The sequence below is a fragment of the Hemibagrus wyckioides genome, linkage group LG06 (genome assembly GCF_019097595.1).
Source record: "Hemibagrus wyckioides isolate EC202008001 linkage group LG06, SWU_Hwy_1.0, whole genome shotgun sequence".
Lineage (NCBI taxonomy): Eukaryota > Metazoa > Chordata > Actinopteri > Siluriformes > Bagridae > Hemibagrus > Hemibagrus wyckioides.
The window spans coordinates 31,326,020-31,338,583 of NC_080715.1; the positions used below are offsets into that span (position 1 = coordinate 31,326,020).

The following is a 12,564-nucleotide window of genomic DNA, read 5'->3' on the forward strand; positions in this document are numbered from 1 at the left end:
GTCACCCAAATGAGGATGGGTTCCCTTCTGAGCCTGGTTCCACTCAAGGTTTCTTCCTCATATCATCTATCTATAATCATACACTGAACAAAATTATAAACGCAACACTTTTGTTTTTGCCCCCATTTTTCATGAGCTGAACTCAAAGATCTAAGACTTTTTCTATGTAGACAAAAGGCCTATTTCTCTCAAATATTGTTCACAAATCTGTCTAAATCTGTGTTAGTGAGCACTTCTCCTTTGCCGAGGTAATCCATCCACCTCACAGGTATGGCATATCAAGATGCTGATTAGACAGCAGGATTATTGCACAGGTGTGCCTTAGACTGGCCACAATAAAAGGCCACTCTAAAATGTGCAGTTTTATCACACAGCACAATGCCACAGATGTCGCAAGTTTTGAGGGAGCATGCAATTGGCATGATGACTGCAGGAATGTCCACCAGAGCTGTTGCCGTGAATTGAATGTTCACTTCTCTACCATAAGCCGTCTCCAAAGGCGTTTCAGAGAATTTGGCAGTGCATCCAACTGACCTCACAACCGCAGACCACGTGTAACCACACCAGCCCAGGACCTCCACATCCAGCACCTTCACCTCCAAGATCATCTGAGACCAGCCACCCGGACAGCTGCTGCAACAATCGGTTTGCATAACCAAAGAATTTCTGCACAATCTGTCAGAAACCATCTCAGGGAAGCTCATCTGCATGCTCGTCGTCCTCATCGGGGTCTCGACCTGACTGCAGTTCATCGTTGTAACCGACTTGAGTGGGCAAATGCTCAAATTCAATGGCGTCTGGCACTTTGGAGAGGTGTTCTCTTCACGGATGAATCCCGGTTTTCACTGTACAGGGCAGATGGCAGACAGCGTGTATGGTGTTGTGTGGGTGAGCGGTTTGCTGATGTCAACGTTGTGGATCGAGTGACCCATGGTAGCGGTGGGGTTATGGTATGGGCAGGCGTATGTTATGGACAACGAACACAGGTGCATTTTATTGATGGCATTTTGAATGCACAGAGATACCATGACGAGAACCTGAGGCCCATTGTTGTGCCATTCATCCACGACCATCACCTCATGTTGCAGCATGATAATGCACGGCCCCATGTTGCAAGGATCTGTACACATTTCCTGGAAGCTGTTCTTGCATGGCCAGCATACTCACCAGACATGTCACCCATTGAGCATGTTTGGGATGCTCTGGATCGGTGTATACGGCAGTGTGTTCCAGTTCCTGCCAATATCCAGCAACTTCACAGCCACTGAAGAGGAGTGGACCAACATTCCACAGGCCACAATCAACAACCTGATCTACTCTATGCGAAGGAGATGTGTTGCACTGCGTGAGGCAAATGGTGGTCACACCAGATACTGACTAGTGTTCTGTGAAAAAGTTTCAGCTTTTATTTTCCTTTTACTCTATGAAGAAGATATCACAGGTTCATCAAGTCCGTCAAAATGATCCATACTCGATCACTTAGTCTGGTTTGATGAAACTCTTCTCAGCGAGCGCGTCTTTCCGAAGCGATGAGCAACCTGGTCAGCTGACCTGAATACTGTGCGCTGATTCGCTAAAATGGATAGAACGTGAACTCATGATGCCTTGAAAGAGGACAATACCGGCTTTTTTGACAAAACGTGTTTAGTGTTCAGATCATGCTATATGTGGAGAATAACTAATGACAATCAGTTCATTTTTGGTAAATATGGTGTTTATCGTTTTTGCAAATAAACTCTTCATATACAAGGGTGTAACTTTGGTTCGAGAAGTGGGGGGGGCACAAAATGGGGGAAAAAGTTTTTGATGTGAATCCCATTTCCTGCCTTTACATACATTTAGGTACTATGGTCAGGGGCGGACTTAATGATTTGGGGGCCTTAAGCGATTCCAGGTATGGGAATCTTGCGCATGTGCAGTACGATAGGAACGTTCCACTATTCATGAATCATGGGGGGGACCTGCATTAAAAAAGATGTACATTAAAGTAATAAGTAAATAAGAAATAAGAAAAGTAATAAGTACTATATGATTTATATAGGCTTCTTGGTATTGGTCAGGGCCACCTAATTACCCGGGGCCCTAAGTGGCTGCTTACCTCGCTTATTGGTTAAGTCCACCCCGACTATGGTGATACAAAATCCAGTAAATAATGAAGTTGATTATAATGATAAATTCTGTCAAAAAGAATAGTAGGTTACTAAACTGTTTATATAGAAAATATGTCTTACTTTTGTTTAATAGGGGCCGATCACGAGAATAATTTTATAAAGTCAAAAATGTTCACCATTAATGTTTTGTGTGTGAATAAAATTTAAATAATGTGAGACTCAATTTCTTCTGTTAAACAAACTCTATTTCAAACTAACCGCTGTAGCGGAAAATGTAAAATAAACCACGTGTTGTACAGGACATTTGTCAGAGACACATCCACCAAACCACAGGGGTTTAGAATAGAAAAAGCAGAAAGCTTTTATGAACTGTGTGTGTTACAGCAATATTTTTGCAAAATTAATATGTGATATAGTTTTATCATTTTTATAACAACTACATGAAAATGTTGATCATTAATTTAATAATTGTCTTTCATGCATAAACAACCACTCTTAGTTACTGAACACATTAATATATTTACACTCCTGCTGCTAATTTTCTGTGCAGCACAAATGCCTAAAATAGATCATTTTTATGCCTCCAACACTGTATTACAGCAGGGTAGGAATAATGATCTGTAATTGTTACTTCTGTAATCCAGAAGGATGCGAAAATTGAACCACAGTAGATTCACTCTTTATTTGGTACACAGGATGCGAGATTGGCACACAATCTCACAAACATAAAAAAATATAAAGAACATTGTCCTCCATCAATCCATTCAATCACATCATGGATATCGTGGATATCCATTCATGGATACATTCCATGCATCCTAACTGTCCACCTCATCTGTCCTCTGACATGAAAACGACTGAGTTATGATCATATTGAGTCAAACATTAAACTAGTATCCAGAGTCTGCTGGTCATACATTGCTGAGAGAAAATGCGCAGTTTAAAGTCAACTCGTTTTCATGCTAAACAGAATGTTCATGAAAATATGATTATCCTGAGCTAATTTACTGAATCAACCAACTCGCATCTCCTTTCTTTCTTTTCATCCATGATAACATTAAAGTCATCTGGGGGGTGGGGGGGTGGGGGTATGTGCACGTGTAGTATTGCGGACGTGCATCCCAGAGCTAGTGCTAGACCAGCTTTCTTTATGACTGTAGAAAGAAAGACATGAACATCTTGGATGGCAAGCGGGTAAGGAAATTATTTGTGGATTTTTGTTCTGGAAGTGAACTTCTCCTTTAAGCATTCCAGAGGTATCTTTGCATTAAGACTTAAGGCCCTTCCACTAGATGATGGTGTTGTGCAGATCATTAAGGTAGCAAGTAAAGCCATGCTCCAGCACTTTTCTGCTTGATTCACCACATCCATTCAACAGACTCCAGAGAGACTGTAATTGCGTGTACACTTTTCATGTAAGTATGGCTTGTTTGAATGTGACTTCTAGCAACATTTCATAATATTAGCACACAAGTCCATCTTTGACATTTCTAAAAATGAATTTTTTAATAAACGAATAATATAAAAGAGAGTATTGTAAGTTGCTTTCATTAATCCAATATACACTTTCATAAATAGGCCCCTAGTTTGGAAACCTGTGAACTGATATAAACCTCAGCTGATTGGCTAAAAAAAAATGTATCATTTGTGATCATATAATCTTCACTTTTATATACGGATCACACTGTCAGTAAAACTGTATTTCAGTTACACACCCTGTGAATTAAATACAAAAACAAGTACAAAGTGTTTTACATATAACAGAGTAAATTTATGGCCATGTCTGCACTCTATTGCCCCAAATACATTTAGAAAACGGCATTATGGGAGCCTAAGTGTCTACTCCACTATTGTATTTGGAAATGGAATGTATTGCAGCATGAGTGATATGAATTCATGAGATATGTGTGTTATTATTTGACTCATAGCTGGTTTCTCTTTGTAATGTGTACATAGTCATAGCCCAAAGTCAAGGTACTAAAACATCACTCTTAGCAGTCAATATTTAGATAATAGATGTTTTACATTTCATCTGTGTCCCCTGTTCAGTTTGTGCTTCAGTAAAATTCAGTAGTTACTCTCTCAGTCATAATGATAAGAGGCTCCTCATAATCAATTTACCTCAGCTGCATTTTTATACCAGTAGGGGCTGCTGCTCCTTTGCCCCTTGGTTGCCTCTTGCATGTCCATCATTATTCCATTAGCCTTATTTAATGCATTCCTGTTTGCTGATCCCCTGACACCAAGGTGGTCTCTCGTATTTAGTATTACCTATTTTTAAAAATAATAATAAAAAAAACATTAATATTCACCAGTATCCATCTGTCTGACTTCATGTGACTCATAAAACACAGTTATGGTATTTTATCATTTATTGCATTATATGTAAATACATGCTTTCTACTGCTCTGGTTTGCACTCATAAACAGTTTTATCAGGAAAAATGCAGTGATTATTTATTTATTTATTTATTATATTAATTAACTAACTAATTAATTGATTGATTGATTGATTGATTGATTGATTGATTTTTACAAATTTCGTTTGAGCTAATTCAGTATTGAAAATGCCCTTCAGGAAGTCCCCTCACTGTGCGGTGGGTCCAGGCACTGAATGTGAACCACTCTTGTTATTTGAACCCAATCCCCACATGTAGGGACCACTGTCTCAACCCCCAGTGCTCTGTTACCTTAAACATACAGCGCCATCTGCTGGACAGAAACACAGGAACACTGCCAGAGCCACTGTTACATCATTTTTCTGCTCAGACACTAGCACTTGAGTTAAATCAGTAGTTTTGCAGCAGCAACAATTCAGACATCTGACATCATGACATCTGACCAATCACACGAGCCTCAGTGACCTCAGATTGAACTATTGAGCTTGCTACCATCTTAATAAACCATTCTATTTTACTCATTAAGAGAAATTCTCTAAGAGGAATTCTCTTCACTTCTTCAGTCAATCACTAGCTTGAGGGTGGTGCATAATAAAAAATTTATGATGTAGGGTGTAACTCTCTGATGTCTGAGGTTTTTAGGTCAGTCTGTGTGTGTGTGCGTGTGTGTGTGGGTGTGTGTGTAATACAAAACCACATGATGCAACACACACACACACACACACACAGCAAAGATGGTGTGATCTTCATCGTTCTACATTTAGGAGAGCAACAGGTATGATGACCTCCAGTACTCTTCCAGATAAATAGTGTAATATCCAGCTCATAACTATTTGTGGCTCAGACCTGACTGGACATTTCTGCTGATTGTGTTTCTGTGTGAAAAAGATTCCTTTCCATTCATAATAATATTTATCTCTACAATACACCACGCATTGTAAGACTTTATAACTCATTATGACCCTGATGATGATTCACTTCCACACAGAAGAGTCAAATGACGGGAAATTTTGGACATTTCATCACTTTGAATCAGTTCATTGGGCAAAACTTAGCCAAAAGAGTGTGTTCAAAGAATCTGCTCGTTTGTGAATCACACTGGAACAAGAAACGCTCTTGGATTTCATACTTATAGTCGGGTTTAAGCTGTGAAATAAACAACAACAACAACAACAACCGAGTTCCTTTGTAAGCTCTGAGTAATCAGTCTGATTGCGACTGACCAGCTCGGCTGTGACCATGCCCTCTTTCTCTCTCTCTCTCTGTCAAGCGCGTGCACTTGCCGGGGATATTTAAAAGCGAGACATAATTTTTTCACCTGTAGACACACACACACACACACACACACACACACACACACACACGGAGTATCCGGTGATACCATGGCGGATGATCCACTGGTTGGTGCGGTGGACCAGGGGACCAGCTCCACGAGATTTCTGGTAAGACAAAACCTGTGTGTGTGTGTGTGTGTGTGTGTGTGAGAGAGAGAGAGAGAGAGAGAGAGAGCTAGCAGGCGTAAATGATCACAATTGATCACAATGTGATCACAAATTCTGGCCAGTAATGTAAGACTGTATATTATATTGTATATTAATGTATAATAATAATAATAATAATAATAATAAAAACAACAACAACAACAATAATAATAATCTGATGGAATTCCGAAAATCTTGTCTGAGAAAATGTGTGCAGGTTAAAATGTGCATTATAAAATGCACCATGAATTTTTGTTTTTTTTTAATTTTAGGGAAACCTTTAAGTATTTTATGTATTTAAGAACCAAAGAACGCTTCACCTCCAATCCCCTGAGGAATTTTCTTTTTAATGAGACACACACAAACATTTATTTATACTTTTAAAATGATGGTCTGGGTGAAATAATCTGCAAGAAATTCAAGCCTGTCCTTTACTGTACAGTTAGTAGAGCTTTCACCTGTGTTTATAATAAAAAATATTTGAAGTGGCTTTCACAGTCAGGCTTTTGCAAAGCAAATCTTTCTGCACACTAGACTGAGTTTACTGCACTGAGTAGTCTGATCTCCCAATGATGTCTTTTAAAAGCTGTTCATTAATGATCTCTTGTACTGAGAAAAATGTCTGATGTTCTGTCGACAGCGTCAGTGGCTGCTCTGGAGCAGAACAAACATGAGTGAATATTTGAGCTTTACTTACTTACTCACTTAATATTAATTGACCAGGTCCTAATTCGGTCAGTGTGCTTTTTAGCCACAGCTCCACAAGCTAACATTAGCACTTAGTCCTGACTGGAGTGTGTTTCGGTTTAAAACTCATTCTATACGACATTTACTCTGTGTTTATCCGTGCAACTTGTAGAAGAGCCGAGATTTTATCTGCCTTTTAACACCCACAATATTGTTCCACTTTTTCTTTTTGATGTTATGACTCCAGGTAATTCGACATTTGTGTGATAAAATCATTGAATTTTCTGAATACAATCACGTACACACAGTTGAGTGGAGAAGGCAGTGCAATGCTAAATCCAGTCTTGGCTTTTTGGTTCTTCTCTTAGTGGAGAGATCCAGGACTCCAGTGAAAGAGCTTCCCGGATCATGACCACACCATGCAATGTACTGAAGTTTCAGTTGAACTGGACAGTGTTAAGATTCAGTCACATTTCTATTCCTACTTTTTTTATACAGTCATCTTTTATACGCTTTTGTACACCTTTGTGAGCATATGGCCATGCTATAAGAGCTTTTAAACTTCTTCAGCTAATCGAATTAATGTTACGGCTTTCTAGTGATTTACACAGGGAGTTTTTCCTCACCACCGTCGCCGCAGGCTTGCTCATTAGGGATAAAATAGGGATAACTTTAATTTAAACTTTATCATTTTTTTCCCTTTTCTGTTTCTATACTTCTGTAAAGCTGCTTTGAGACAATGCCCATTGTTAAAAGCGCTATACAAATAAACTGAATTGAACCGAATTTAAGTTGCTAAGTTTTGATTATTTACTCACAGGTGTGACAAAATACTGTCTAAAAATCGCAAAGAAAACAAACACTACAACTACTACTAATAATACTGGTATTACTACTGCTAGTAATAATCTTCCACATCACCATCATCATTAGCAACAACAACATAGTATGCTTAGCAGTATATCCCTGGAATTTACTATGAACATTAAAGAAACGTTAGAAATGAAGTGTGGAAATTAGACAAGGTGAGCTTTTGCTCATTCTCTAAACACATCTTTGGCACTAGAACTATAGTAGGTGATGTTATTAAAAACTTAAGCAGTAAAGTCTGAACAGTTTTTACTTCCTGCATGTGACATCATGACCTCAGTAACGTCATGTAAGTGTTTTATCAGTTGTTTGATCAGTGCACTTCACTAAAGCTGCTCGAGACCTTTCACCTACATTTCTGCAACCAAGTAAACACAACAGACAGGACGAAGTACAGGTTCATCAGTTTAACCTTTGACCTTGTAGCAAATGAGTGTTTCATCATGTTGTTGTGTAGTAATGTGGGTTTTTTTTTCTTCTCTGCTGTCATAATGTGGAAAAATCCATTGTTTAATCCTAACCTACAGGCACACTTCAGTGACTACATCTTGAAATGAATGACTCTTATTAACAAACATATGGACATGATTTTGGAGTAGCGAAGCACAAATTAGCACACACCTGTGTAACTGTGCACGTGGAAATGCTCTTTCCTTTACTATTGAACATAGCCGAGAGTTCTACTGCTGTTTTTTCTTTTCAATTTAATTTTAAATGATCTCCAATCATGATCGTTCTGACCATGAAATACACTGACCAGGCATAACATTGTGAGCAGTGACCGGTGAAGTGAATAAGACTGAGTATCTCCTCATCATGGCACCTGGTAGTGGGTGGGATATATTAGGCAGCAAGTGAACATTTTGTCCTCAAAGTTGATGTTAGAAACAGGAAAAATGGACGTGTAAGGATTTGAGCGAGTTTGACGAAGGGATAAATTGTGATGGCTAGACCACTGGATCAGAGCATCTCCAAAACTGCAGCTCTTGTGGGGTGTTCCCGGTCTGCAGTGGTCAGTATCTATCAAAAGTGCTCCAAGGAAGGAACAGTGGTAAATCGGCGACAGGGTCATGAGCGGCCAAGGCTCATTGATGCACGTGGGGAGTGAAGGCTGGCCCGTGTGATCCGATCCAACAGACGAGCTACTGTTGCTCAAATTGCTGAAGAAGTTAATGCTGGTTCTGATAGAAAGGTGTCAGAATACACAGTGCATGATGGGTCAGGGCTGTTTTGGCAGCAAATACATATATACTAAATATAAGTAAACAATATACTAAACACACATGAATCCTGTGGGTCCATTGTTTATAATTTCTTCAATTGTAACCTCATGTACAGGCCTGTAAGTAAGAACACTAATTTCACATGAATTTCCTTCATGCTTTTATTCGAATTAGTGCATTAAGAACTCACCACAACTCTCAAAAACTGTCCAGAAATGTGAATTTGGACATGGATAAAGATATCAATCAGATCTTTCTGAGTTGTCCCTGAGAACTGCACCAAACACCAACAAAACCTGTGTGTCTCTGCAATAACTCATATCTTCATTTCTCTTCTCTCTCTCTCTCTCTCTCTCTCTCTCTCTCTCGTGAATCTCAGAGTATTTGCTCCTGGATCACTCTGGCCTGTGATCAGTTTTTTGGTCTTATATTGGTGTGGATTTTGTTATTAACTTGACAGACTATCACACTGTTAAAGCACGTTTCGCTGCATTGGCATTTCATATCACATCTGACCACAGACTCCAGTTCAATTAGAAGAAATCAGTAGTCAGTATCGGCCCTGATTCCATTGATCATCTGCAGTCCAGGTTATTTAGAGCGAGTGAAGTGACTGTAGATGAGTCTCGTTAGTAATCAGGTAACTTGGAGCAGGGATAGGAACATCGGCTAGAGGTCATGTGATGAGGTGGTGGGCAAAGGATCATGGGAATTGTAGTATGCAACTTTTGGTCCACTTGGTCCAGACATGTTGTTATTCAACATTTTTTTATTTTTTCTCTATAGGTGTTCAATGCTAAAACTGGTGAGCTTGTCAGTCAGTATCAGGTGGAAATTACACAAAGTTTCCCCAAAGAAGGGTAAGTTACAATAACCTTTTAACATTTCAACATTTAAAGTATACTACAAGTGAGTGACTATTACAATAAGTCATTTCAAACAATTTAGCATTTAGTAATCAGCCTTACAGCCTCAGTCTAATAAGATTCGTTCCACTACATGGAACTGCATTCACCGTAGGTCCAGTTGATCCGAGCTTGTTTTATTTTTTAAATGAAAGGTTGATCGTTTCCACAAGCATAACTCATGTGCACTTCATCAAAAACAGTCAACAGTTGATCTTTATTTTTCTGGTGATGACATCAGATTAATCAGGCAACACAGATATACAAATCTATTTATTAGCTGTATATAAGTGTGTAATACTTCAAATACATCAAATTTGCAAATGGAGCCAAAGTGGAACCAAAGGAGAAAGAAATAAGAGAGATAGAAAGGTTGGCAGATGCAGCATTAGTAGCAATTTATTTTAATCCAAAAGGTGTTACTGGAGAACTCAGTGCTGTTAATATAAATAAAATAGACAACTTAATAGCATAAGAAGATTTTGGTCTGAAAAAGCGGGTCTTTATGGTGTATCAGCCCATGGCTCTCTAAGCTCTTAATCCCTCCTTGTTATTCATCATGCTGTTGTTTTAGTCAATAAGAATACACATGTTGAGATTTATTAAGGCTGGAAGATGATGATGGGATCTATTTGTAATCTCTGTGCATGATTGCCATTAGTGGAAGGATGATGATCTAAAATAAAAGTTCCTGTAGGCGAATGCAGTCCATAGATAACAAAACTCGAATGAAGATATGAGTAGGTTCGTGTTTGTGATCAAGTCATCATGGCAATTATGCAGACAGGATATTTCATAATCTAATGATACTGATCATGATGCCTTACAGCTGGGTCAAGCTTAGAGTCAATCGCACACATGACAGTCAGAAATTCCTCAGAAGTTCACATTAAACATTTACAGGCTGTTATTCATTTTCTTAAGAGCTAAAGCTGACTATAATCAGTACAAAGGTTTATGTTTTTATAGACAGAATTTCTGACAGTCCATTGTTGCATAACTGAAATGTAATAAAGCACTGAATAGGGATAAGGCCCAATGAAAGCTTACTGCAGATACAACTGAGTTTATTTAGCAATATAAATAACCAGATTTAGCAACTTTGGAAAAGACTTTAAGGTCCGCCCACTTTACATCACATCAAGTCCACGAAAAGCTTGTTTATGAAAGTCTTTCTCTTGTTCATAAATAAACAAATATTTAAATAAGGATATCAGCCATCTATTCAAGACTATCATTAAAAAATAAAACCCTGATTCATCTGTCTGATCTGTCTGAGATCTGATTCATCCCTCTGATCTGTCTGAGATCTGATACATCTGTCTGATCTGTCTGAGATCTGATACATCTGTCTGATCTGTCTGAGATCTGATTCATCTGTCTGATCTGTCTGAGATCTGATTCATCCCTCTGATCTGTCTGAGATCTGATACATCTGTCTGATCTGTCTGAGATCTGATTCATCTGTCTGAACTGTCTGAGATCTGATTCATCTGTCTGATCTGTCTGAGATCTGATACATCTGTCTGATCTGTCTGAGATCTGATTCATCCCTCTGATCTGTCTGAGATCTGATACATCTGTCTGATCTGTCTGAGATCTGATTCATCTGTCTGAACTGTCTGAGATCTGATTCATCCCTCTGATCTGTCTGAGATCTGATACATCTGTCTGATCTGTCTGAGATCTGATTCATCTGTCTGAACTGTCTGAGATCTGATTCATCTGTCTGATCTGTCTGAGATCTGATACATCTGTCTGATCTGTCTGAGATCTGATTCATCTGTCTGATCTGTCTGAGATCTGATTCATCTGTCTGATCTGTCTGAGATCTGATTCATCCCTCTGATCTGTCTGAGATCTGATACATCTGTCTGATCTGTCTGAGATCTGATTCATCTGTCTGAACTGTCTGAGATCTGATTCATCTGTCTGATCTGTCTGAGATCTGATACATCTGTCTGATCTGTCTGAGATCTGATTCATCTGTCTGAACTGTCTGAGATCTGATTCATCCCTCTGATCTGTCTGAGATCTGATACATCTGTCTGATCTGTCTGAGATCTGATTCATCTGTCTGAACTGTCTGAGATCTGATTCATCTGTCTGATCTGTCTGAGATCTGATTCATCCCTCTGATCTGTCTGAGATCTGATACATCTGTCTGATCTGTCTCAGATCTGATTCATCTGTCTGAACTGTCTGAGATCTGATACATCTGTCTGAACTGTCTGAGATCTGATTCATCTGTCTGAACTGTCTGAGATCTGATTCATCTGTCTGAACTGTCTGAGATCTGATACATCTGTCTGAACTGTCTGAGATCTGATTCATCTGTCTGAACTGTCTGAGATCTGATTCATCTGTCTGAACTGTCTGAGATCTGATACATCTGTCTGAACTGTCTGAGATCTGATTCATCTGTCTGAACTGTCTGAGATCTGATTCATCTGTCTGATCTGTCTGAGATCTGATACATCTGTCTGAACTGTCTGAGATCTGATTCATCTGTCTGAACTGTCTGAGATCTGATTCATCTGTCTGAACTGTCTGAGATCTGATTCATCTGTCTGAACTGTCTGAGATCTGACACATCTGTCTGAACTGTCTGAGATCTGATTCATCTGTCTGAACTGTCTGAGATCTGATTCATCTGTCTGAACTGTCTGAGATCTGATTCATCTGTCTGATCTGTCTGAGATCTGATACATCTGTCTGAACTGTCTGAGATCTGATTCATCTGTCTGATCTGTCTGAGATCTGATTCATCTGTCTGATCTGTCTGAGATCTGATACATCTGTCTGAACTGTCTGAGATCTGATTCATCTGTCTGAACTGTCTGAGATCTGATTCATCTGTCTGATCTGTCTGAGATCTGATTCATCGCT

General features: G+C 39.0%; 1 protein-coding gene across 6 annotated transcripts in view; it reads left to right on the forward strand.

Moving 5' to 3' along the window:
• The first annotated feature begins 5,240 nt into the window (after positions 1–5,240).
• LOC131354276 (glycerol kinase-like) overlaps positions 5,241–12,564 on the forward strand; it is a 46,317-nt gene continuing 38,993 nt past the window's right edge. For 3 of the 6 annotated variants that reach the window (XR_009204730.1, XM_058391732.1, XM_058391734.1), the window contains exons 1-2: positions 5,242–5,951; positions 9,557–9,630. Coding sequence is in view for 4 of the 6 variants with exons in the window: in XM_058391732.1 (XP_058247715.1) it covers positions 5,892–5,951; positions 9,557–9,630 (134 nt within the window). In the remaining 2 variants the exon portion in view is untranslated. Of the gene's footprint in view, positions 5,952–9,556; positions 9,631–12,564 lie in introns of all 6 variants that reach the window. The other 3 variants (XM_058391733.1, XM_058391731.1, XM_058391735.1) reach the window with 3 other exon arrangements.